The sequence below is a fragment of the Cygnus atratus genome, chromosome 1 (assembly GCF_013377495.2).
Source record: "Cygnus atratus isolate AKBS03 ecotype Queensland, Australia chromosome 1, CAtr_DNAZoo_HiC_assembly, whole genome shotgun sequence".
In the NCBI taxonomy this organism is placed as follows: Eukaryota; Metazoa; Chordata; class Aves; order Anseriformes; family Anatidae; genus Cygnus; species Cygnus atratus.
Genome location: NC_066362.1, coordinates 38,895,841 through 38,923,428, shown reverse-complemented (window position 1 = coordinate 38,923,428; position 27,588 = coordinate 38,895,841). Strand labels below are relative to the sequence as shown.

At 40.1% G+C, this 27,588-nt stretch overlaps 1 protein-coding gene across 3 annotated transcripts in view; it reads right to left on the bottom strand.

Annotated features, from left to right (window-relative positions):
• Window positions 1-533: 533 nt before the first annotated feature.
• The window catches only part of LGR5 (leucine rich repeat containing G protein-coupled receptor 5), a 101,525-nt gene continuing 74,470 nt past the window's right edge, over window positions 534-27,588 (bottom strand). For 2 of the 3 annotated variants that reach the window (XM_035543944.2, XM_035543946.2), the window contains exons 12-18: window positions 26,483-26,548; window positions 26,201-26,272; window positions 25,190-25,261; window positions 23,132-23,257; window positions 17,890-18,035; window positions 16,812-16,895; window positions 10,311-14,149 (exon numbers count right to left, since the gene is read on the bottom strand). In XM_035543944.2, the coding sequence (XP_035399837.1) occupies window positions 13,059-14,149; window positions 16,812-16,895; window positions 17,890-18,035; window positions 23,132-23,257; window positions 25,190-25,261; window positions 26,201-26,272; window positions 26,483-26,548 (1,657 nt within the window). In that variant the 3' untranslated portion in view covers window positions 10,311-13,058. Of the gene's footprint in view, window positions 1,049-10,310; window positions 14,150-16,811; window positions 16,896-17,889; window positions 18,036-23,131; window positions 23,258-25,189; window positions 25,262-26,200; window positions 26,273-26,482; window positions 26,549-27,588 lie in introns of those variants that run through there. The other variant, XR_004778197.2, reaches the window with a different exon arrangement.

The window sequence follows — 27,588 nt, the reverse complement described above, 5'->3', positions numbered from 1 at the left end:
GGCTGTAGTGATTAAAGAACAAGTATGTAAACAGTCTGCAGGGTGAAAGAGGGGGTGCTTAGTTAATAAAGTGATCATTTTTCCATACGGCTCCTAGAAACTGTGGTGGTGATGGCAATGAAGACCTCAGCTTGAATGAGCAGTCAAGTGTGTGCAGACTGTGAGATACTCCAGGATGATTTCACTCCTGAAGAGTGCAAGTTTCTTGTGGTGCATCCCTACTGCAATTCCCCCACTTTGCACGCTTGCTGGACTGCAGGTTTTAGTTTGTGCATGTGGGCTGGGAGATTGGTACAAGCACATGCCACACTGGGCTGCAGTATTTACTATTTTCTTGACTTCCCCAGGACACTTTCTAAAGTCCCACCTGCTTTCAGATTTTGGAATCAGGAGCTGTAACACTTCTGCAGGTTCAAGATATCCCTGCCCAGATTCCCAGACTTCCAAATACCCTGGATTTAAAGCTTACTTTTTCAGATAGCTGAAGAAAACAGGCAGGTGATTTTATTTATTTATTTTTTTTATATAGAATGATGAATGTATAGACCTGAATAACAGTTATTCCCAGTGGACTTCATTTTCTCTATTTCCTGCCCACTCTTCTGTGCAGATCTCAGAGTCCCCTTTGCATGATTTCCCAGTCTCCCCACATTAATTTGTCTTCCAAGATCTTCTTGGCTCGGCTCTATTTTCTGTGCCCTTGGCTTTCCTGCCATCACTTTGCTTAGAGTGGCTGATGAGATGCTTTTCTCCAATAATTCCAGAGATCTGTTGTTCTCTTCATTGATGACTTCCTTTCTGAAGGTCAGACTTTTTTTACCATGGTTGGCATCCGCCTTGCTGATCAAGGATGCTGTGTTTCAGATGGAAAACCATCGAAGCCTGTGAGAATCCCATCACCATCCTCGTGCTCGTCTCCTCCTCCACCAGAGTGGGAGAGCCTGGGAGCATCTCCTGCACCAGAAGTCCCCAAATCTGCACAGGGAGTCTCCTCCTCAAACTGTCCTCATGGGGTTTCTGGAAGAAGGATGACTCACTGAACCAGAACCTGAGAAGGGAAATAATTACTGATATTTCACAACAGCAGCAAGGCATGCGTGGGCACACGGTGGCACCAGGTGCCTGGCAAAACAGGACTTTCTCTGGTTGGCCCTGACTGCCGGTGGCCTCAGATCTGCATCTCTGATGGGAGAAGCAAACGCCTGAGTATTGCGCAGCAGGACAAAGCAAGAAATCAAGGTTTCTAATAGGATGTCTGGGAATACTCGCTTAACAAGTGTCGTCCTCTGTCTGTCATCTGTCATACAAATTCTGCTTCTGGTCATGTTACACTCGCAGGTCCCTCGGGGCAAACCTTTCCTGTAACGCTTTCTCAAGCCTCCCTTGCAAATAAACCCAGGGCACATTCCTGCTACCTTATTAAAAGTTCTATGACATTGTTATCTAAAATCTTGTTCACATTAAAAAAATATTAGGTTTTTAAAAGGTGATGGCTTAATTTTCAGTATGTGTCCCTCTCCAGAATCTTTTAATGGCTGGTTAATATCAGGCTGGCAGCCTAAACTTCTGAGTCATAAATTTGAAACTTCTAAATTTTTTCCTTATGACAGAGGTATTTGGGGTAGAAAATCTGAATGACACGAAAGAGAAATTTGCCAGGGAGCTCTATGGGGGGAAATAGAGCTGAACAATCTTTTTCTAATTATCCTAATAGAGTGCCATTATCAGGAATTCTCTGTGTTCCATTGGGAAAGAAAGTTATGTTAATAGAAAACAAAGATATTTGATCCTTCATAGATCAAAGCACTTTTATGATGCTGCTCTCATTATGAAAGGCTCTTGGTGTAAGAATGGAGCTTTCTGGACAATGGCTCTATTGTTTGTCACTTATTTACCTTTTAAGAAAATCAGACCTAGGGTATCATTTATGAGGTCCCAGATTTGATGAGAAATTCTTCACTCTACCATAAAGTAACAGTTTTTAAGGCTGTGCTGTTGTTTACTGCCTACAAATGTGAGAGGTTCCACTGTGCAAAAAAAAATAATAAAAAAAAATTAAAATATATATACATGTTTGGTGTGGAAATAAAAACTTGCTGAAATGCACTGAAGTGCAGAAGGTCCCAGCAAAGCCTCTGCATTCCACACTAGAAAAGCCTGCGGGCTTTCTTACCCATTTTTTTCTTTCTATTTGTGTTTGCTTATGTTTAGAGTTTAGCCCTGTGAGCTTCCAAGCAGCATTTTTTCTTCTGTATTTATACAGCACTTAGAGCAGTGGGATGCTGGTCCATGACCAAAGCTCCTGAGTGCTCTCCTAACACAGATAATAATAAAAGTAGAGAGAGATCAATACTGAGAACAGTTCACTTATGGCTCACAAAATGGATTTCTTACAGCTGTAAATCCCTCCAAGCAGGGGACAAGTGTTTAAAGACTTGGAAAACCCTACACACACCAGCAGTGTTGTGTCAAGCATAATGTCAAGAGTATGGGGAAAGGAGAGAGAGAATGCTATTCCAAAAAAAAAAAAGAAAAAAGAAAGAAAAGCCTGTCAATTCTTGTAGGTGCAAAAGAAGGACTCAGGTACAGAACTCAATACTTAATATTGGTAATTTACTGATTCCTGTTTTCCTATTTAAGTGAATAGAAGAAAAAAAGTGAATTTTGAATAGCTTGTCAGTTCACTCAACACCCGATGAACTCAATAAAACACGATGATTTATTGTTTTGTTTGTTTGCTATTGTCACTTATATAAAGGTGTTTTTTTCAGGTGTTTCTCATTTCAGGTATTTCTGCATGAATATCTTTATCTTTTTTTCTTGGACTGATGCTCCACAAAGATCTGTAGATGCATTTAAGTCTCTGTTTAAGGCTGGAGACCTTTCGTCCCCCTTTGCAATCCAAACAAATAGCACTGTCTAGTCCTTCCTTGCATGTGCAGTCTGCCCACTACTACTTCAGTTTCCCTTTGCTGCTTTTTGGATTGAGGCCCTTTGTGACTCTGAGATTTTGTAAGAGTTTTTGCTTCGGCTCCTTCAAAAGTTTCTTTTCACGTGCTTCTTCCAAGAGTCGAATGCCACCTTAGAGATGGGCCAGTTTCCATTAAGTGCTCGTGGTACTTTTAAGCCCAGAGCAAGGAGTGTTTGGGACCTTCAGTAGCAAATCTGCTTGTTCAGGAGGCTGTGGAGGCTGCACCCTGTCCAGGAGGTGGCATTTCCTGGGGCAGATGTTTTGGCACCGCTCACTGCATGGACAAATCCTCCAACACTAGATTTGGGGCTGGAGAGCAGGGGCACATTCTCTGAAGAAGCCTACTCCAAAGTAATATTTCTCTGACCCACAGCCTCCATTTTCCTAAGGTAACTGTATGACCCTTCTGTCCCTTGGTGACATTATGGAGTTTCCAGTCTGTTCTGACTTTGCCTCCTTGCCAGCTATTACAGTGAAATGTTATTTTTCACTTGCAGAGCATATTGCCTCTTTGTCTTTGTGATAACGAACACATGCCAGCTCTGTTGCAGGTGTTCCTAGATATGATTCCACCCTGTGTACTTTATTGCCTTACATCAGCTCAGCAAGAATGTCATTGTCCCTCAGATACGAGGAAATCCCTCCCAGTGTCTCAGGGCTTGGTGTCTTTAGTTCCCCATGTCCTCCAGCATAGGATACGTCCCTCTGGATGGAGAAGCCCACTTGGGCAGCCAGGCCGAGTGGGGATGGGGCTCCAAGGGAGCAGAAGCTTCATGACTGTTCAAAATACAAGGCTGACAAATCTCACAGAGAAAGCTTATGTGTCCAAGTGATGGTAAGTGGCTCAATTGCCACACATTATATCAAAGAAGAGGCATACAGAGCAGGTTGCTCCTTCCTTTTGGGAGATGGTAGAATTGAAGGACTGATGCCTAGGAAGCGAGGCTGTGTATTGCACCACTTGGGTCTGCCAAATTTCGAGTGGATAAACAACACACTTCTTGTATCGTACCTGAGATCTACTGCCACGTTCTCACAAGACAGCGGGATCAGTTCTGGGAGTAGGATTCATTTCATGCAGAACTCTTTGCTTTCCTCCTCAGCAGGAAGCAACCACCATTGAGGTGTCTGCTGTGGGGGCTGGAGGTGGTGGTGGGCTTGTTCTGAGGTGGGCAGGGACCTCAGAGAAGTGCTCCACCTCCACCAGTGAAACAAAAGGGCCCTTCTGGGATGATTCAGTGCAGGACCCTACATCAGGGACTCCTCTCTAGAAGGGCTTTTTAGTCCTTATAGACTGTGGAGGGACCCCAAAGGGGACGGTGGATGCTGCCCCTGTCACCACCGCTCCCTGCTGCAGGAAGGCCGAGCATAGGCCTCCAGGCACATGCTGAGGCTGGGTCGTGTCCTGCAATATTTAAGCTTTTGTAATGCATGCCTTCTTGTGCAAATGGCACTGTTTGCACATAAAATGCAAACAATTTGAAAACACATGCCACACCAGAAAATCCCCTCTGCTAGTTTGAACATGTTCCTCACCTCTTTCCCTCGAGGTCAGTGCGCCCAGGCGTAATGCTGCAGAAAAGCCAGGCTGTCGCTCAGCCCCAGCCCCTTGCTGGCTCCCCACATCACACAGCTGGGCACAGGGCTGTGACCTGTCCCTTCGGGACCCTTGATGGGTCTCATGTTCCAAAGCCCATTCCTGATCTTCAGCCTGGGGCTGTGGTTTGGCTTCTCGGTGGGTTACCTGCATGCCCCCCTCCTGCCACGCATCATCTTCCCTAGCTCTTTGCATTCCTGAGATACAGACCCTCCCAGTCACCATCTCATGGATTTAGTCACTGTTCTCTGAGCTCATCCACACTGGCAACACCTTTCAGCTGAGGGAAGGTCCCTTCCCTCAATGAGCACGACATCACAGAGGCTATTCCTCATGGGCCGTGCAGCAGCAGGCAAAGCTCTTGGGCAACTGGCCAGCTCCAGTCTCAGACGTTTCTGCATGTGTGAACCACAATTACTTCAGTCTTCTTCACCTGCTGCTGCTTTTTGAAGGTAACACCTCTGTACTTCTACTTTTTTAATGCTAATCAAGGGATTTTTTGTTCTAAGTGTATTTAATATTTGTGGTTTTTACAGTACCAGTTACCTTCACACAGTGTTTGTGTGCTCAGAAAGAACAAATGATCTGTGATGATGTTTCATCCATGCCTGACTGTATTTTGTAATGAACAGAAATCCAATTCCTTAAAGGTGGACCAAGGCATGTATTCCATCCATTAGAGTACCTCAAGGGGGTACTTCAGGAGCAGTTCTTACACACTCCCTTTTCCAGTCTGGTGATCATGATAAAGCCCATGCTACCAGCTTCATTGCCTGCTATTGTCTATTACACTTAATCAAAGACATTTACATTTTTAAAATATGTTTTTCATAATTGAATTCATTTTCTTTCTCTTTCTTTCTTTCTTTCTTTCTTTCTTTCTTTTTTTTTTTTTTCTTCCTTTCTTCTCCTGAGTTCCTCAGTGAGTTCTTCTGAGTCCTTCAGTGGGAGATGACACCTCAACTGAACTGGTGATTTTTTTGCCTGGGAAGCTTCCTTTCATCCATTCTCTCTCCATGCCATTTTTCCTCCCAATACCAAAGCCAACAGGCTTTCAGCTGTTTTGGCTGGTGCTGGTGGCTCATGTGGTTTCACATGGAAGCTCGGGGCCAGCATCTTTGTGTGGGGGTGACTGAGCTGCCTGCTCACAGTGCGGGTGGTGGGACTCACGGCCCCTTTTGAGAAGGAGCAGGAAGCAGAGTCATGGTATAAACCTGTTCAACAGAGTCACCTAAAGAGGAGCTCTTGGTCCCCATGCTCCAGAGAACAGTTACATACTATGCATAAAACAATCGGTCATTTGAATGCATAAACAACTCTATTTTTCAAAGAATAGACAACAAAAAATTGAGCATTTAATCAAGCCAAAGAACAGTCTTCCCACTTCATGAATTGAGATGCCAATGGCTGGCTCTTCCACCTGCTTGGGGTGTCATGGGTTAGAAATGTTCTTATTACTCTCTTTTGTGTATCTCCCTGGAACAATGATCTTGGCTCCTCTTTTCTTTGCTGACTGAATGAGTACCTTCATCAAGAGTACGTACTCAGGGAGCAAGTGCTTAGGTGCTTGCTGATGCTGCAGACTTCAGACTGATTTTATATCCTAGAATTCATTCCCTGACCACGCAAAACTTTCTGGAGTCCTGTTGAAGGCTAACCAGAACAAGAGGCCTGGGAGAATTTCACAGAAGACTGTGGCACTTCTAAAAGAGATGAAACCTGTTTCTAGTAAAACAATCTCCCAAATTACTTTTTTTCTTAAAAAGCTGGGAGAGCTCCTTCCTCAATGATAAAGTCAGTTCATTAACTGTAAATGCTGACAATAACTGCAGTGAAATCTATAGACGGTCTTGAGAAGCTCTTGTTATGCATGGAACAAAATTAATAACTGCAGACACCTGTCAAAACAATGATTACATATCAAGAATGACTCCAGATGAAAAAGGAGATGTTTGAAACTTCCTTCAAGTATTAGTTTTGGAGTCCTGAGACTTTTAAAGCCAGTTGGAGAAGACTCTTGGTATGTGCATGCACTATACTTAGTGGAAGTCTTGAGATTCACAGATGGAGTTTTTTCCCTTACTAATGAAGGCATATTTTTTGCTTGACAAGTGGAAAATGTTGCCACCTGTGAAAAGATTAAATAGGGATTTTGAGTGGACTCTTTGTCTGTGACTGAGTTTTTTAGAAATCCTGGCTGTGGGCCAGCTCTCAAGAGGAATATTTGTAATGTTTGTTTTTTCCTATGGCTGAGATTGGATCCTTAGATAATTTTGTCAATGACACAACAAACTGTTTTATGGAGGGAATATACTCATATTTCCTATGTCTCCAGAGTCACTGAAGCAGAAGTCTGTGATTCTCGTTATGTGAACAAGATGTTCTTAATGTTGATACTGCCTTTTCTTTCCAGCACACTTGTGTTAGGTATAAACACATGGAATTCTTTCTACTTCATTTATTAGCATCGGTAAATTTGCATTCTTCTTTTAAATTCCTAATTTCATATAGATGGGACTCTCTTGTAGCAAAGACAGATAAGAGTTGAATCAATTTCCTGAGCTTAGTTTAGATAACATACAATAACACCCAATTACTTTTAATAATAACATTGTTGGAGAGTGATAAGTTTGTCCCTTACGGAATTATCATTGCCATGCTAGTGAAAGAGAACGGGAGACAAATGTTATGGTTGGTGGAGATGCTGGTCCATCCTTTGCTGGTGGAAGGAGCACAGCTCTGCTGGAGGCTGAGTGCTGTGCCCTCTTGCTGCACCTGAGCTTCTGCACAGTTATTACACCTCACAGACCCGGAAAGGATTTTCTAACAATGTTGTTCTTGCTGCTGTGATCCTAGTTCTGTTCTTTTGTTGTTAGCTTTCCTGTGTTCATGTTCTTACTCCTTTATCTCCACTTTCTTGACTTCCAGTGCTTTCCTGGAGGAAGACCATTAATTTTGCTACACACATTTTAACAATTTAAGCTTTTCCTTAAGTGGTTGAATAATAAGGTTTTTCAGCAAGACCTTAACTTTCATACAGTGACCTAAACTGACGGTAGAGAAATGTCTGATTATGAGATTATTGTTCCAGTCTTTTATTCAACAGTCAGAGGAAATATGCTGTATAGCTGAAATTCCTATTACAGAGGACAGAGATAGGAGATACTTTGGCTGGCTCTTATATGCGGGCCACTAAGCCAGAACGCAAACATGGAGCAGCAGCAGCAAGGACTGTGCAAATGGTTGGTCTCAATTTGAGATTAAGTACGACCACCAGGTTACCCAGGGATGTTCTCCCCCACCAAGGGAAGGAGGTCTGAAGCCACATGCCCAGCTGAAGCAGCTTATCCTGCAGTGTCATTCCCGGTGCTTCTCCACTGGTGTCTGCTAAAGCTTGGCCTTTATGCATTTCTGTTTTTCTTACAGGTCATCCCATCTTCTTCATGGCATTCACTTGTTTCTCTGGCTAGCTTTTTGCCTTGGCCAAACTTGTATCTGCAGCTTCCCTGAGGGCTTTCTGAGTTCCCAACTAAAACCTGGTATTGTATATAGCGTGCCAGAGCAGTGAGCTGGTGGCGTGCTCTGTCTGCTCTACCAAAATAACCCATCAGGAGAGGATGTGCTAAACTCTCCTTCGGCTGTTACTGGTGGTAACACTGCACTTCTGTGGCATGAGTGCTTTAAGGCAGAAGTCACCCACCTGTGCTTGTGTGTCCTTTGAGATCGCCAGAATACTGAAGTTGACCACAGTACCTACTGCTCACTATTTGGCAAATAAGTTGATGAAAATTTTTCTTCTATGTATCAGGGCATAAAACCTTGATGGCTCTTTTTCTCTTCTGCTTTGAGGCTTCTGCTAACCAACCCGTTCTTCCTTTGTAGCTACTCTGTCGCTCTTCTGTGGTCAAGCCATAGTATTTCCTTACTCAAAAAATGCAACTTCCTTCTTCTTCCACAGGCCCCCAGCTCTTTACTTGTCTGGAGCAAGTAACTGCATGTGGAAGCCTCCTCATTGCCTGCTTTCTTACCATTTCAGTCTCCTCAGCCATTGCACTTCCATCTTTTTATATCGAACCCGAGCTCTTCATCCATCACAAAACTCCAACACTATTCTTAACATCCCATAAAATTCTGCTATTTGCTTCCTGTCTCTTGAAACCCTCTCTCCTCCTTGAGTTGTGCACTCCCCTGTGCCTTGCCATGCATCTTTTTTTCTTCTGCAGATATTTAATGCCCTTCTCATCCCCATTCACTGCTGATCCTGTCCCACCTTAACAAGACTGTCCCAAAACTCACCCATCGACAGTACTTCTTTTTCACTGGCCTTCCAGCTGCACTGACCCCGCCCACTCTGCCTTTCTCATTTGTGCTGAGAACCTGCACACCCCCTGCTAAAACCTATTTTCATCTGGGATCGTTTTAATTTTTTTTTTTTTTTAGCTTTGTAGCTTGTTACTTCCCATGTGGATTGAATTCCTGCCTAAACGATTGTTTGCTTTCTCAGCATTTGTCCTTCATTGGTGTTTCACCTCTTTCAGGTTCTTCACAGAAGGGACCCAGGCTCATGATCTCTGAAAAGCCAAGCACATATAACTAACTGCTCTGTGCTGTGGTCCCTCCCAACAAGAATGCATCCACTGCCTTGCCCTTCCTCGATACCTAGATGTACCTAGACCTTGACTGTTTAGCTGCTGCCTGTCTTTAATTCAACTGAGCTGCAAGCTCTGGTGCAGCCTGAGCTACCCGACTCTTGCCAGTCCCATGCTTGTGCTGCACCCTCCACTTACCCTCGGCACCTGCGTGCCATGCGTTTTGTATGTGATGCTGCCACTGCCTCTCTGCTGTGTATCATCTGAACTTTGCCAGCTGTTTGGTAATCCCCCGACCAGCTCCGTCTGCCACATACAGCGTTGGAGAGAAAATGAAAAGGCACATGGGAGAATTCGTTGTCTGGCATATACTGCCAGCAGCAGCCTTGTGCAGCAGACCTTCATCTCTCCTGTGGTCCACTGTGACCTGAAATCTGCTGGGTAACTCATAGAGTCATTGAGGTTGGAAAAGCCCTCCAGGATCATCTGGTCGAACCATCCCGCTACCACCAATGTCACCCACTAAACCATGTCCCTGAGCACCCCATCCAACCTTCCCTTGAACACCTCTGGGGATGGTGACTCCACCACCTCCCTGGGCAATCCGTCCCAATGCCTGACTGCACTTTCTGAGTACTCGTGCACATCCATTGTGTCACACGGGTCTGAGGTGAGAGTCTCTTGTGCGGCAGTTGTGAGAAATTGTCACTGAAAACTAGGACGTGCAGGGAGCAGAATCTGTTCGTAAGGGTCTACGAGTAATGTTTTTTGTAAAAGACAGTCTATGTTGAAATGAAACACTATTCATCTTTTTTTTTTTGCTCCCCAGGGCACCTAATGAGAACCCACGACCTGTAATTTATACTTCACCAAGAATTCTGGACATTTGGGGCGGTTAGTGTAAGTATTAGAATAACTTGGGAAGGACTAATTGAGGATGCACACCATTTTGTGAGGTGTTAGGCCCTGATTAAATGCTCTTTACTGGTAGTCACATTTTATTACAACTTACATATGTTTGGAACACTGATAGAAAAGAAAGCATGTCATCTATTTACAATCACTACACATTTACATTATATTATTTACAGATAATGAATTTAGTAATATATATGAGCAGAAAATATAGCAAATATCAATATGAAACTGTACAGGGCTTAATCTCATGTCCTTTACTGTGGTTGCATTTCACTGTAATAATAAATACAGTTCTATATTTACAAATTTTACTTTAAAAATCTATTAAATGAATTTTAACAATTTCAAGTTTAAAATATTTGATCAAAATATTTCAAACATGCTTACAAAAATAAGACACAAAGCCTTTAGGACTTTCTGCAAGCTAAAAAAGTTCTGATAAAAGAAGCTTTCTTTAACTAGTCTTTAGAATTATAACATTATCTTGCTTCTCAAATCACTTTACAAACTTCTTAAATATAGCGAGCTGAAAGGAATTTCACTGACATTAAGCAGTGCAGCACAGATGGACCCAAGTTAAATTAAAGCTAAGTAAACATGGTAATAGGTATTGTGCAATGGTTGACTGATCCTCTGTTTAATCCAAAGTGGTTTCAGGCATCGTTCTCCAGCTGTATGCTGCACTGCTTCAAAACCCACAAGAGATAAAGGATTAAGATAAGTACTCAGCTGACTTTATCGTACATAATTTCAGCATTGGTTCATTTTTTTCCTGAAAGATGAACATGTCAGCCAAAGTCAACTGATGGCATCTGTAACTGCAAAACTAAAAATACGCCAATGTGAATGGACAAGAAAATCAGGGCATATCCATTGTTGGCAACAGATTCTTCACTGTGAAAATCCATTCTTGGAGTCCCAGGAAGTTACATATGCAGTAACAGATGAACAACCGTGATCATCTGTAACTGATTACCTTAATTACTGGGCTAGGCTAACCTTGGTAATGTTCAGAAATTAGTCTCATTCACCCAGAAGCTGAGTGGCCATTAACCGAGAAGTGATTACTGGGCTATTAAATGTTACTCCTCAGGGAGCTATTTTTAACAACAAAAAAAATCAAAAACTCTTCACTTCCGTGTCTTAAGCGATCAGCTCACTTGAGCAAAAGGTTCCAGCTCTAAAAAAGGATGACTGGAATGTCCTCTAATGGCTTGACTAAGGTCAAAGACTGATCTTGGGGGAATTGAAGGGAGCTCTGTCATCTGAGATATTTTGCCAGCAGACTTGGCAAAGACTTGAAGTTTCTTCTCATCTAATTGCATGATGTCTAAATGTAAATGCCTTGATTCAGCAAAGTATTAATAGATTTAAATCCAGAGAGTAACTCTGTGTTAATCTAATCTAACCTACTCGTAAACTAATGCCATCAGGCATCCCTGAATACCAATAGGTGCTCCAATAACTTTTTGGCAATAGATCCAATTTGAATTTATACATATGTGATGACGGATAGTTCACCCCAAGCCATGCTAAGTTGCTTGGCTTGCTAATGACCATCACTGTCAACAATTGGTACCTTTATTTCTGTGTTGTATATCCCTAACATCAACTTCCAGGGGTCCATACTAGATCCTTCTCCTCTTGACTTAGTCCTCTGCTCTCAAACTTCTTTTCCCAGAAGCTGCTACTTATAAACTGTGATCAAGTCACTTCTTTGATAAGTTGTTTTGTAAATTTATGATATTCAAATCCTTTTCAATTTCCCAGTCTTCTTTACAGTGTGTGAATACAAGAACTGTCTGAAATATTCCAGTAGTGCCTGTACCAGTGCTAAGAACACAAATCATACAACCTCTTCACTCCTACTTAATATTCCCTCATCTATCCTTAGCCAAAAGGATGCAGTGGCCTCTGAATCTTCATCTGACTAAGGACCATGAGCTAGAGGCTTTCTAGAAGCACTGTTTCACAGGACAGAAATTGTGCTATGAGCAGGACTACTGTTTTTGTTTCTAGACAAATGACCTTAAATCATTGTTTCTATGTGAGTGCCTTTGGTGTCACCTATTTGTACTCAGCACACCAGTCTTCCTGTATTCATGACTTGCTATGTAGTATTTCCCACTCTCAAATTCTGAGTCCCTCATCTACTAATTTTATCAGCAGTAATTCTGGAAGTAATTCTGCTGGCATGCTAGCAATTCATGACCAGGCTCTGCAGAACCTCACTAGAAAAATATCCATGTGACAATGGCTTGCCATTTATGATTACATTTTAAGTGCTCAGCAGGATTTTAATTAATTTCCTTCCTACCATATTATTTTTGTGGTTTTGACTGACAATTAAAAATGTCAAGTCATCTGACTTCTAAAAAAATCCAAGATCCAATCCAATCCTAAGAGCAGGTAAACTGTTAAATGAATTCTATCAGCTGAACATGGAGCTTCATCAAAGTCTATTCTGCAGAAACCTTTAGGACTTCCAACAGGAATACTTTTCCACTTAGATACCCTGCTGAATGAGGGCCACACACGGATGCTTATAAAAACAATCTTGACACTGAATATCTGAATACAGACACTGAATTAAGTTCGACTTATAATAAACAGGAAAACAGAAACAAAAACCCAACCCCTGAAACAAACTGCCAGGTGAAGAAAAAGCTTACCAATTTAACATGGTATTTTTGCTCTTGACCAACTGCCTTTTCTGAGTGGTGGTACTTTAAAAGAGAGCAGCCAACACAACTGCACAAACCGCAACAGCTTTCAGTTTCTCTCTTCATTCCAGCATTTCGGAGACAGGCTGTGAAGGCTCAAGTATTGGATTTTCAGCCTGCTGCAACTTTTGTCATCATCTGTTTTGTGATGCATGTAAAAATAATTCAGAGGCATTCTCTAGGTTGTAGACGCACACCCATACTTATTTTTGGGATTAAATAATTTGTAAACATTGATATTTTCTGCATTGCCACTGAAACTAGCGACATGGAACAAATGCTACTGATGAAAGATTGCAGCTTTCTGTCATTTGATAAGATGATGGCATTAGTGAATTGCTGGTAGGCATGTCGTATGATATGCTAGCACTTGTGAAGGTTACCAATGCTTGTGTTGAGTCACAAGATTGTTTTTCTATGTCTTCTGAATTCACAGAGATCAGACTAGCATGTTTTGATCTCCTCCATAACAATGTTTGCTTTCGCAAACTTCCCAAGTCCTCCTTGAAGTGTGGATTGAAAAGTATATAAAGGAGTGGGTTTAGACACGCAGGCAGTGGGACAATCACTAGCAGTATTGACTTTATCACTTCTGGGCTGATAAAAGTGAGGTTTAGTAAGGAGGAAAAAGATAAGAAGGCCACAGGGCAATAAAGAATGCAATTAGTAAAAAGTAGCAAGGCTATATGTTTGACCATAGAGCAATCCCAAATGTTGTCTAGTTCTCCCTTTTCTAAACTGCAGTAGAGCTTTGTGTAAGCAACAGTCATTACCAGAAAACAAAGTGAGTTCAGCAACACCAGTGCTACCATGTAGCCCATAGCAGTGGGTTCTCCAAATGGTAATGGCAAACAAAGCGGAGAAACCCCATACTCACTCCCAGTGAGGAGTGGTATTACTGCAATGATAAGTGCCAACATAAAACAAAAGAAAATGGCAATTTTGACACTAACAATAGAGGATTTTGTTTCAAACTTTGTAGCATGCTTTACAGAGAATGCACGTTCCAGTGCGGCTAAGGTAAGGAGGAAAATGGAAGCTTCTGAAGCAAAAATGGAGAGAAGACCAGTCATTTGGCAACCAATTCCACTTTCCCACCGTGCTCCATACTGAGCAAAGCTACCAAAAGTTGATGCATCCACACTAGCCAGTACTCCACTGGCAAGGCCCATGAAGGCATTTACTATAGCTATTAGACCAATCAGAAGCTTTATGGAGGACATATACAACGGAGATCTGAAAACTGTAGCAGTCACCAGTGCGTTGCAAATGAAGGTCAAACCCACTATGGTCCACACTCCAATTCTGATGAGCCAGCTCCCAAACAGATGGTCACATGGTTTGAAGGGACCTGAAAAGACAAAAACAAACAAACAAAAGGGCAAGGGAAACCCATGTAAACTAAAAATTAATTTTGTACTTTGTAAGACTTCAACTTTCATGCCTCTTGCAAAAGTTCTCAGCACAATCAAGCACTGAATTTTATTGTAAAAGGGGATCTGAAAATTTTCTTTCTTTGTAGTAGAGATCTCAATAATGTGCTGCTCATATGCATGTTACACGAGTCTTTGTTCCTCAACCCAAATATTATATACATACATATATATATACACACACATACATATATATATTTGCCTAGTCGTACACGTGCAGTATGAATACCATGGGTAATTTCTCAGGAAAGAAAAGGGTGGCTGTGCTAATGAGTCCTGGTGAAGTGTGATGTAATGGATATGGACAGATGCACTTTGGCTACCTAATAACATGTCATTACATGGTCCAAGTCTCCTTTGCAGTGTCTTTTCAGAAGACTGCTTTGCTCTTCATTTTCTCTATTTCATCCACAATGATTCCAGGATATGACTTAAATGGCTTTGACCTTTGCAAGTGTAAGGCCAGGCCTATTTTTTGATATCCTATGTGTGAGGAAGAAAGCATTTTAACGCATATAGCATTGAAAAGAATAAGAGAACATGGGTTTTTAAACAAATCCATTCCAAATAAATTCATGATGCATTTTGTAATGTTTTCTGTCAGGAATTTGGAATGGATCCTTAGAGGCAAGTTGCACAGACAGAGAAATCTGGGTGTCATCATTAAGTCTGCCATCATCTCCACCACTCTCACTGAAGTAATGGCTATTAAATATCCCATCTTCATAGACAAATGCAGGATGGACCATAGTGCTACAAGTTTGAATAGGGATCCAATATGATCTGAGATGATTCAGTTTAGACTCCGAGGAGAAATCTAACCTTTTAGAGGAGATCAGGGTTCTTGAAGAATTTTAATAATGATAGAAGACTTGACATGTTTTAGTTTGGCTACAAACAGACCTTTTGGGACTAACCTATTTGAGAAAATATCCCTATAGTGGAATATTTAAATCTTTCATTTAAGATTCAAATAAATTTTTCTGTTTAAGTTGACTATTAAGCGACACTGCAGGCAAGGAACGAGCACTGCAGAAAGTGAAATGTATTGTTTCATAGACTGTTTGATACAGCAGTTCCAGAATGACACATCCATGAGATATGAAGATAAATGGGGAAGGTAGTTTGAAGATAGGCACCAAATAAAATTGGATTGTCAGTTTTGTATTCTCTTGAGGTCAAATATGTGAGCTAGGTTGTAAGAGGAGAAGGCTTATGTGGCTCATTGATTTCATCATCTTAGCAGCCTGCAACAAACAGTTTGTGACCCAAAGTGTTCCGAATCATAGAAAATTGAAGCTGTATTTGTATGTGTAAGGGCTGCCTTTTTGGAGGTGTTTCCAATGATCTGTGGCTGAAGTCAGGTCCGTATGACTGAAGCCTGCTGTCCTCTCATAGTTTTGAGGTGTATATGCTGTGTGATTGAAGCTGAATACTCTGCTGTCTCAGAAACATTATTTATCTTAATACTAGTCAGCTGTGCTTCCTCAAAGCACGTCCTCCACAGTGGTCTCTGATTGTCTATGCAGACACAACCCGAGCAGCTGAGATGTATTCCATATGACTACAGTTGTTGCCATCCAGTAGGCAGAAGCACCCATTGTGTCAGTTTGTAAGTTTTTCTAAGATACCATTTGAAAGAACAGCATGGAAGCTAGATTTTCTCTTAGGTCTGGTGATAACTTACCTTGAAGATGAGGACATTTCTGTGAACTTGATAGTTCCAAAGGAGGCCATAGGAGAAATACAGGATGGTCAAATGCTTCTAAATTCTTTCTTTGGCCTCCTACCTTTTCTATCTCTCTTCACATAACATCTTTTCATTTATTATTTGCTGTTATAAACAAGAATCTTGGCTTGGAATGAGTCTTGAAGTACCAGCTGTCACTTGCATTTTTTTGTTCATGTGTTACAATTTAAGAATGGCTAGGGAAACTGCTTGCTGAGTCAGGATGCTAAAACTAGAAGCAACATTCTAAATTATTTCCTTGCCTTAAAGGAAACTTTCAGTGGAATTAGTTTCCAATTTAATCACTTTAAAAAAAAAACACATGTTACTCCACAGGGATACACTATTCTACAAAAAAATGACAGTGCTGGGAGTCCCTTGTGTGTATGTTAATATAGTACAGTACGGTACATCCTAGACATTGAACTAAACTGTGTGCTGTTCGAGAAGCTCAAATGTAAAATAACTCAATGAAGTTGAGAAGAATTACTTCAGCTTTGCAAAGGAATGAGTGAGCAAAGATTCTGTTCTATTATCTGTTTCTTGGCAGAAGAGAACCTTTGCTTTTCCATTCCCTCGATAAGGCGGATCAATTCCTGTGGTAAGGGGCTTGGAGTGAGGATCTGCCAGAGGACTCCAAAACTTCTGGTACATTCATAGATGAATTCAGTACCTGAATATTTTTCTGAACTTCAATGCAGAATTTTGTATTTTTGTACAATGTATCCAGTCTCATCAAATTATTGCAGAACATAGTGTTACTGTCCTTGTTTCAGATTCAGAGTTTGTTCTGCATTTCAAATATCTGGTAGTATTATGCTTAGATTCCTAGGTACTTGGCAGTTTCATACCTGGAGAAGGTGAGCATTGCACTGAATGATGAGCTTTCAAATCTTCTTCAAAGTCAAGCAGAAAATCTTCAAAGTCACGCTCATCTGTGGGGGAGGAAATACCCAGATTTGATACTGCAATTTTCAGGGAAATTTCTTTTAGTACAAACTCCAAAAACATCTTCGGTATTTAAGGCCTGTTCTCATCTCTTTGCCTGCCAAACTGTAAGCAGAAGCAGATGTATGCTTACTTGGTTTAGAATCACTTTACTCAAGATTATTTAAAAAGTTGGCACCATTACTTCTCTGAAAATAATCACTTTTAGAAAGGTACATTCTCCATTACCTAATTTGTAGTGTGATGACTGCCTAGGAAGGGGTTTAAAATACAAATTCCACTGTTGTGCCAAGATACTAAGAATTAACCCAGGTTCTTTTATGTTTCTTGTGTCATCACTTTATGTATTCTTGGCTCTGTTCTTGCTGGGACTAGCCCTGAACTCTGAGACACACTGGTTTGCAGGAGTGGAAATAGCAAAGAAAGCAGCAGGATGATATAAAATGCATGTATACACTTACGTAACAGGTCAAATAACAGACCTTGTGCTGAAGGGAAAGAAAAATACAGTGAACTTCTGTTCTTGAGAGCAGATGCGCTCTTTGGTACCCAGGAAGTGCTGAGAAAAAAACCCAGCAGCTATGCCTAAGTAGCCACACTAGCTCTGTGACAGATCCTGAAACATGTACACAGCACAATAGCCAAGGTGTTGCTACTTCCAAAGCTGGCAAGAATTGAATCTTTGCTGCCCTATTATTGTATGGGGTTACATACCAGCACCACTTCCCTGTCTCTCAAGTAAACGGAAGATTTCACCTCCCACGTTATTATTTGGAGAGAAGGAAGAGTGAGTGAGATTTTTGAAAGATAGACCTGACAAAATGAATTTGCTAAGCTTGGGAACACTGACATATTACCAGGCAAGAGAAAGGAAGGTACTGCCTTGGTGACTGCGAAAGAGTATTGGATTTAACATCACAGATTGCTTACTAGAAAAATCACAGCCTTCAGGTAGATTTAAAAGCAAAAGGTGACAATTACCTTGAATTTGTAACAACCCAACATCCTTCCTGTGAAAATCATCAATGCTGCTATTCTCATCTTTGTTCCATTGGCTGGAGATTTTGTAGTGGCTCTCACAAGCTCCAAAGGCACAGCACTGATAAGCATAAGGCATTTCCATGACCCTGTAGAAGAACAAGGAAGCATGCCATGATACTGGTTTAGAGCACCAGAGTTACTCAATTGTACTGCTCACAGTTTCAATTGTTAGCACAAATTAATTTGATTAAGTAGCCATGATTGAAAGTCAAAATGTTTAAGGGTAAAAATCAATCATGATGATACAAATCGAGGATTCACAAATAGAATTCCACATCAGACATGCAGATGATTTCTAGGGTAATTTTAGTAAAGGCACAGTGAAGCTTTCTTATGCATTTTCATGGGAGATATGAATATAGAACATGACTTGCAGTTTATTGAATGTTACCCTTAAGAGTTCTGTTTCTTTTTTATGTCTTAATAATTTTACAGTATAACTCCACAATTTCTCCACATTACTTTCTTAATGGCTTCTTTTAAAAAAGGGCAACATCACAACTGCGCCTACCTGCTTAACAGGCAGAACCAAAACTTCACTTCCCAATGATAATTTTTCCAGTTTGGGGAAAATGAGATCTAATTTTGGATTCAAACTTCATCTCTCTCTTTTCACATCAAATTTTATCACAGTAAAATGGCAAAAAGGAGATTGTCTTTTGTGCACAGACCAAGGAAGCAGTAGTCTACACTGAAAGGGGAATGAATCACAAATGCAGCATATGTGAAAACAGATGTCACTGAAAAAAGGCTTTACTTTATTAATTCTCACAGGAGTGAGCACAGTCATTGCAGGACACTGCGTGTTCATTCCTAACTCCTTTAATATCATTGGTATTCCTAACACAAAACTGAGAATGAGTGAGCGAGTTTCAAAGATTTTGAGGTTTTCTGTTGCCAGAAAATTGCTGATTTCCTGTATGTTTTGAATTCCATTCATTCGGGGATGTCCAAATTCTGGGGTAGTAAGTAAGAACTACATATGTTCAACTTCTACAGACTACTTCTATTCCTTGGATACACTTTGTACTTTGGAAGTGGAGATATTTAATATGCAGTTCCCCAATAGTACATAGTAAAACCTAAAAAATTATCTTAATTTCAAAAGTTCAATAAACCAAAAGCTTCAGAGATAAATAGGTAACTAGGTTATTCTGTCTTAAAAAGAATAAAATAGAACTGTATCCTACTTTCAGGTTACCTTCAACAGGTTGATCATGTAAATTAACATAATGAATGTTCCAAGCAACCTTTAATGTCCTGGAAAATCCAGCAGGGAGTCTGTCTGAAGCAGGCCCAATACCAATAGGACTTGTGCACTAGCCAAAGGCTCGGTACAAAGTGGAACAAAGTGAACCCTAAGCTCTGAAGTGATTTTTAAGTTAGTGCATTTGGGGGCATTTATATTCTATATACTTATATTTCTGTAGGGAATTAGTAACAACAATCTGTACTCTTGTACCCAATACAAGAAGTTATATAAGCTGTTTTTAAAGTACTCCGATAAAAGTTCAAGGTGACCAAGATCTAGCTATCATGCAACTTCAGGCCAGCAGATTTAAATATGTAATTTCTAATTCATTTCTGTGCATGTCATCTTTTAAAATATGGAGATTATCCTGATTAAACATTTTGATAAACATTTCCTAGAAGCCCTTAAATAAACTATCACTAAACCCTTAGCTTACTAGACTAACCCATACCTAGTCACTTGGGTTGAAAAGCAATCCACATCCCCAACAGAAATGCCCCTTTTTTGACAAACAAACACACAAACAAAAACCAACAAAAACAAACCACAAAACACCTTATAAAAAGAAATGCTGAAAGTTCTGCAAGGTGATGACTGCAACTTGCAGTGTCAGACTTCTTTGAAGACATTGATATAGCTGTGGAAATGAATAGCTAGTGGATATTTTAGGCTCAAGGAAAGAGAGCAAATGTGTTCTTGAACAGGATAGTTGAGTTGGAAGGAACCACCAGAGATCATCCAGTCCAACTGTCTGACCACTTCAGGGCTAGCCATAAGTTAAGGCACCTTACTGAGGGCACTGTCCAAACGCCCCTTGAACACCGGCAGGCACGGGGCATCAACCACCTTGCTAGGAAGCCTGGTCCAGGGTTTGGCCACCCTCACAAAGAGATTTTTCCTCGTGCCCAGCCTGAAGCCCCCCTGGCGCAGCTCTGGGCCGTCCCCAGGTGTCCCGGGGAACAGAGGCCGGCACCTCCCTCCCCGCTCGCCCTCCTCAGGAAGCTGCCGAGAGCCAGGAGGTCGCCTCTCAGCCTCCTTGTCTCCAGCCCAGGCAGCCCAAAGGCCTCAGCCTGCCCTCATGGGACACGCCTGCCAGCCCCAATACCAGCTTTGTCATCCTCCTCTGGAGGTTTTCAAGCACCTCATCATCCTTTTTGTATTGTGATGCCCATTTCTTATCCTCCCTGTAGGACTTTCTAGCATCCTTTGTTAAACCTGAACAGTTCCCCTCCACACTCCTACCCGCCCTGGGTTACTAGGCTATACATATAGATCCCAAATTGGCAAATACTTCTGAATTTGTGTGTAAAGCACACATGCACAGACTGAGTGGGATCCAGAACACACTGGACAACATATACTTTGCAATGCAGAGAAACTAGTATCAGCTCTTCCTGGTGACCAAGGAGTTCCTTTCAGCTACTTTTAACATTAAAATACAAAGGCAACTCTCAGCCGTACAGTGCCAGAAGCATTCCTTTCTATGGCTAGTGTTTATTTGATGTGGGTGATTAGATTTGGACTTTGTCAAATTAAAGTCTTGTAGAAACACTGTCTAAATTTATTTTTATATACTACTTATCTTACTGATGGTATCTGTACACCTGATTTTTTTTTTCTGCAGCAAGGAATGCCTCTATTTCTGTTTTTGGATTAAGCAGCAGAGAATACAAGGTTGTTTTCCACCTCACAAAGGTGAATGGGAATGCAGAATTACAATGGACGGAGCTAGTTACTGAATTCTTTACAGCACTGAATCAAAGCATCAGATAAAGAAGGAAGGAGTGGTTGGCAGCTTGACTTTATTTCCTCGTAGCTTGCTATAGCAAGCTGGGCTCGGCTCTGTGAGCATTCTTGTGCCATTGCTGGAGGTGGGGCAGAGGATGCTCAGCTCTTTGATGTGTTTGTGTATTGAACAGCAGTGACCTATTTAGATGAGCAGGCAGCTTTTGTACAGGAATTTGTCTTTAATGTTGTAACCAATGTCTAGTTCCAACAATTACAAAGGGTGAAATTACATTTTGTTTTAGATCTCTGTTCAAGTTTGGTGCTTCATGCACTGTTTGTGCAGTGATCCTGTGTGAAGTCCTGGCCTCATTAAAATGTAGAAGTCCTACAGACTACAGGTTAGGATTTTACCCCACTTTCTCCTGATTGGATATCATGTGCTCTTACAGATGTTAATCAGCTCTAGATATATCAATCATACTTTTAATAACTTTTTAAAAAAAACCTTAAGCTATTGTCTGACATCCTTTTTAATTACTTGTGCAGAGTAACTACACTGTAGTTGCATTTTAGCAATGTACATAATTTGGTGGAAAAATCATACAAAACATAAATGTTGAGGAAAAAAAAATAAAAAATCTGACTTGTACCCAATTCAGTTGAATAATGGATTATTCTAGGACCACTGCAGGATTTCTTATGCCAGTAGGTTGTGGTATAAATATTACTATATATTTGCTAGTCTGGAATGATCGATTTTTTTTGGTCTTTACACTCTTTTTAAGAAATTAAGGCATTTTAGAATTGACATGTGCCTCAACATGAGGGCAGTCAGTGAGAGAAGAAAACCTGGCAGAAGCTCAGCCTCAGACATGCACAACTTTTTATGATACTTGCTTCTTGACCTCTGAGACTCATCTGAAGACTTATGTAAGGCCTCTAGTGCTTTGAACATTTGTGTTACGAAGTAGTTTCATACGCTGTGATCAAGTCACTGCCCAATCTCCTCTGCGACAAACTACAAACATTGGGTTTATTAAGTCTTTTAAGGCACTGTTTCCTAACCCTTGAACCATTTTTGCAGCTCTTCTCTCTGTTTATATTAACATAACATCACAGAAGTACTCTAGTGTGGATCCTTCCAGTGCTGTATGCAAACATTAAATCATCTCCCTACTTCAACTTATGACTGCCTTATTCATATCTTCAAACACTCCAGTCCTTTTCATCAGTAACATGTCTCCTTGAGTTGTTTGCCTATTATGACTTATGGAACTTCTCCAGTGCAAAAGCCAAATCAAGTGAGGATATGAGGATGGAGTCTCCTTCCTTGGAGACCTTCAAAGGCTGTCTGGACGTGGTCCTGGGCAACTGTCTTCAGGTGGCCCTGCTTGAGCAGGAGGTTGGACAAGATGACCTCCAGAGATCCTGTCCAACCTCAACCATTCTGTGATTCTGTATGTTCACACTGTTTAATTGTTTCAAAATTTACAATATCTTTTACATTAAAATGAGGAAAAAAATATATTTTGCAGTTGGCATCCTCCAACTAAAACAGAAATTCAAGAGGGACTTAGGAGACACTCCCTAATATCCTGAAGTCAGAGGCAAAATTCTGTACTGTGACTTCTCTATGGTCATCCAGTGACTGGCAGAGCTTCAAATAATCTCTAGAGATCATTTCCTTTGTCTATCATACAGCATCCATCAGCAAATTATTAGCATCAAACTATTTAAGTAGTAACAGTAAAGTATTATCTTAATCAAATATTACAGGAAAGAAATAATGTTCATTTCTACTTGAAACAAAAATGGCAAATTATTTTGGAACTTCAGAAGTATATTCTTGATATTTACTGAATTCTCACTAAATATAAGGGAGGTTCTGTGACCACAGTCCAGTAGAAGGAGATATCACTAAGCTGCTAGCAATATTGTTTTAACAGCTTTTGAAACGTATCACCAGGAAGCAGATGTGGCTCATATTAAGCAAGTACTGGGGTTAATATTTCAAAACACTTCATAGTTCTTCAGTTAAAAGTGAGCATAATAAAATAACTCTATCATTTTTATCATATTTGCTTTAGTTTTAATACCACAGATCAAAGACTGACAATACGAAGCAACATGCCTTACACACTGACACACCTTCCACTGCACATGAACACAAATGTGGCTTATTAGTTTTAATGATATACTCACTTGAGTTCTGGAAAATTTTCAGATGATATCAAACTTTGTAGGGCATGATTTCCTGTTAATTTTAAATGAGTTAAACCATGTAGCCCCGTCACAGGAAAAGAGGACAAAAGGTTGGATGACACATCCCTGCATAACAGCAAATAAAAATCAGCTTACAGGTTCTCATTTTTTTCTTCAGTGCTAGAAGAGTCATGTTGGAAAAACAGACTATACTATTCTAAATTGATAAAAAATGAATGCATTAGAGAGGCCCCAGTCAGCAAAGCAAAGCTGCAGCAACACTCAGGAGTATACACATATGTCTCTAGCACAAAGCTAGTAGTATATACCTAGCACTCATTAAGAATAATCTCTGTTGTCAAATTTTAACTCTAAGCATTCAAATACAAGTTTAGAGACCAGCAAATGAGTTTAAAAATAATTAAATGGACTGTTGAATCAAAGGGAGCCAATACCAGAACAATTTCCCCCACCCTAAAAAAATCAGTGGGATACGAGAGGGCATGGCTGCGCTGAAATCTACACAAGGAGGAGCTCAGGTGTATGGTGAAGAAGTGCACTTCAGAGTAGGACAGGTTTGGGCTGGAGAGAGTGAAGGTGATATTTCTATGCTAAGGTTTGTCTGAGGAGCTGAGAAAATGCAGATGAATACAGAGACATAACTTGGCAAAGTAAAACAGGTGAATGGAAAAGTGACTGTGATCAAGGAGAAATGGTAAAGTAATCAAAGAGGGGGAAGCTCAGATGTATTCTGTTCTGTATTGCTCTCCATCCCTTCCATTTACCGTATAAGCCTTTTCAGTCCTCTTCCTACTAATCTACACTGCAATATGTAAGATGGTTAATGCTCAAGAAGGAGAAAGAAGGGGAGTCCGATGCAAGGGTGGATTGAAAAGTTCCTGTCTCTAGGACTATCTAAATCTAAAGGGCTAGTCATAAAATAAGAGATATGTTGATGGACTGGTCTTCTACTTTTTCTGGTATAGTGCACTTGTGTTTGTGCATGTGTGTGTCCTACTGCTCACAACACAGTTAAATACCAAAAGTGAAATTCTGGTCCTGCTGAAAAGGCTAAATCTACCACTGACTTCAGTCAGACCAAGGCAACAGACTAGCATTTCAGGTAACACTCGGTGCACTGGTTTACTCTGTGTGTTCGAAGGCTTTTTTTCTTTACTTTTGTGTGGCTGTTTGGTGCTATTGAACAAATGCAGAATTTATTGCTGGTAGCATGATGTTCCCTCACCCCTTCTTCTGTACGAAAGCACTGAGGAGGAACCCAAAAAGGAATGCCATAGGCAATATTGGGGATTTTGCACCATTCAGAGGGGAGGCTTCCTCCATTAACAAAAAATAATACCCCTTTCCAAATGCGTGTTTCCCATGACTCTGAAATCCAACTACTGGATTATTTGTATGTCTTTGTGAACAACTTTGGAGTAGGATGACTCCAGAGGAATTTTCTTTCATGTCTTCCCCATGCATCCACTGCCTCAGGGGGTACCTTAACGAGGTATTGCAATGACAGTGGGAAGCAGGAAAAATTTTTAAAGACAGAGATGCTTGTGAATAAGGCATACGCAATTTGGATTCTGATGTTTTGACCACTAACTTCTCTGGCTGAAGTTACTAAAGAAGAAAAACTATTCCATCAAAGAAGAATCAGTGAAATAAAGATGCTTACTGGAAAATGTTTCTAATTTAATTTTGAATCCAGTTCCCTAGTCCTCATACACAACTAGTAAGGTATCTGCATTGCTGATAATAGAGACTGAACTACTAACAAATTCAAAGAAGCAAGACAGGTAGACTGACATATTTCTTGGAGCCCAATCACTGTGATTATACTCTGGTATATGAAGCTTCTCCACAATACCTATGGGAGTTAGTGAAGTACAAGAAAAAAGACATTTAGAAATGGATTCAACAGATCAGAAGATTAGAATAGAGAGAGAAAGCCTCGATTTCTGCTGAGTGGGGCACCAAGTTACAAAATTTTTGCATGTTCTTGCAAGAAAAATGTGAAAATTTAAATGTAAAAGATATATAAATACTTACAGTTTGATCAGAGATGGTAAAGAAGAGAAGGCATTGGGGTGAATAATTTTAATTTTGTTCCAAGCTAAATCCCTACAAGAAAAGTGAGTAGAAAATTACATACCCACTGAGTGAATATGGAAGTTTTCATACACTTGATTAGGGTGCCTAAATATAAAAAAGGTATTAATTACATGCAAATATTTTCAATAAACTTCTACATATCTCAAACTGCAAAAACTTTTTACATTTTTTTCAAATTATGTTAGGCAGTTAGTGGTGTTAGTTACTAAGGTGACAACATTCTCTAAAACTTAATGACTTTTACAGTCTAACTCTGTTGTTTTCAGCCTGCTTCACAGTTAAGGCAGCAGAAAGAGGAGTGGGGTAATGGACTACTTCTAAGAGGCCCTCATGACATGACTAGGAACAGCAAATCCATTGTCAATAGGCTTATTTTCTTAATAACAATCTTCACCACCCCTGAAAAAAAAAATAATAAAAAACACCTGCAAGCAACTAAATTAAAAAAAAAAGAAAAAGATGGGCTTGATTCTTCAAAAACTTAAAAAAGTAAAAACTTACAAAAGTAATTTCCCAACAAAATTATTCTACTGTGTCTATGTGAATACTAGAAACACATACAAGTTTGAAATCTATTTCTTACTGTTCTTCTTTATAGAGAACAGTGTTCTCTATAAAGATTTCATGCTCCCTAGAGATGATTCTTACGTGAACCTCCCATCAGATGCTAGTTTTGGCTCAGTATCTCTCTCCACCTCTGTCAGAAATGTTCACAAGTAACAGCTTTTATAGCTGGAAGTTTACATCTTTGAATTCATTGCTGCAGATGCTAAGCTTCACAGTGTTTATTCTGCTTTCACAGTTATGACTTAACGGATGAAAGATCAAAGCAAGGAGAAATAGAAACAAGGATGTTTTGGGGCAAACAGTGGACAGACAATGAATAGATAGTAAATATGCCCCATGCTTTTGAGAACTCAAGTGAACCACTGCTAGGGCCGTACTCACAGAGAACGAAGAGCAGCCAGCTGCCGAAAGGTGTCTGCTTTGATTTCATCAATTTCGTTATGATGCAAGTCACTGAAATAGCAATAAGAATCTCCTCAGTTTCAAAGGCACCTGGAGGATGCTCCATGGTAATTCAGACTATTTATGATCCACTCTGGTGCATTGTAAGGGTATGTATTTGGGATATGTCAAATTGGTCAGCAGTAACCAAATTAATGATGCTCAAGCAAATTTGTATACAGATGACTCTTGTTAGGCATTTTAGAATAGTTTGAAGCTTACATTTTTTGAAGTTTTTTACATGCAGTAAAACAGGGTAAATCTTCCAGCAGATTATAAGACAGATCCCTGTAATACACAAGAGAAGAAAAGATTAATATTCAAAGTAACATCAAAAGAAAAAGATTTCCTTTCCTTGTGTCTCTTCATGCTCAATTTAAAATAGCTTGTTTTTACAGGAGAATAGAAATGAGTGGACTCAGTTATCACCTGTCATCTGTCAGATTTTTATTTCTAACTGAGAAGGAGATATGAGGGGAAAAGGTAGGATGTATGAACTCCATATCCTACTTTTGCAAATGCCTTGCATTGTCTGACAATTTCCTGCCTGAAGCATAGACTTCTGAGTGTTTTACAGTAACAATATCAGCAGTCTGCTTCAAGGGAGTACTGGCTTTGCATCACAGACTTCATGTTCATCATGTTTAACTTGACAAATATTTAAACCTTTTTAAATGATCTATTAAATACACATATACATATATATACTAGATACTCACATTTTGTCAGAGAATATCCTATATTTTTCTGGCAATAATCACAATGAACTGTAATCAGCTTTCTGTTCTACACTTTTAATTAAGCAGTACTGCCTCTGATCCTTAGAACTGTTATGTCTTATAACTGAGTGATGTGGTTAAAGATATTGGAACTAACTTTGAAATCAATCACTACATGGGAGAAAAAAACTCTTAAAATGACTTGAGCCAAAACTCAACAAATTACAGAATAACTGAAACATCTGGACTGATTTATAGTATAATCTAACTAATCAAAAACAAGCCCAGGCAATTTGCAGAAATTGGAGGGGAAAAAAAAAGGAAAAGAACCATACACCCCTCCCCTTCTCACTCTCAATAGTTTCATCGTATATATACATCTTGTTTGGGGAAAACTGAATTGGAATTTTGCTGGTGGAAAGAATATAGAGTAAAACCTTATACCTATAATTACAAAAAATGTCCTTTTTCACAATTATTTAATATTATCAACAAATATTATCAAAAAAAAATATCAACAAAAAACCTCTTATCATTCCTGCTTCAAATCCTTTAAAATTGGATCACATCTACCCATTTACTTTCTGGAAAAAAAAATTATTTTCACAA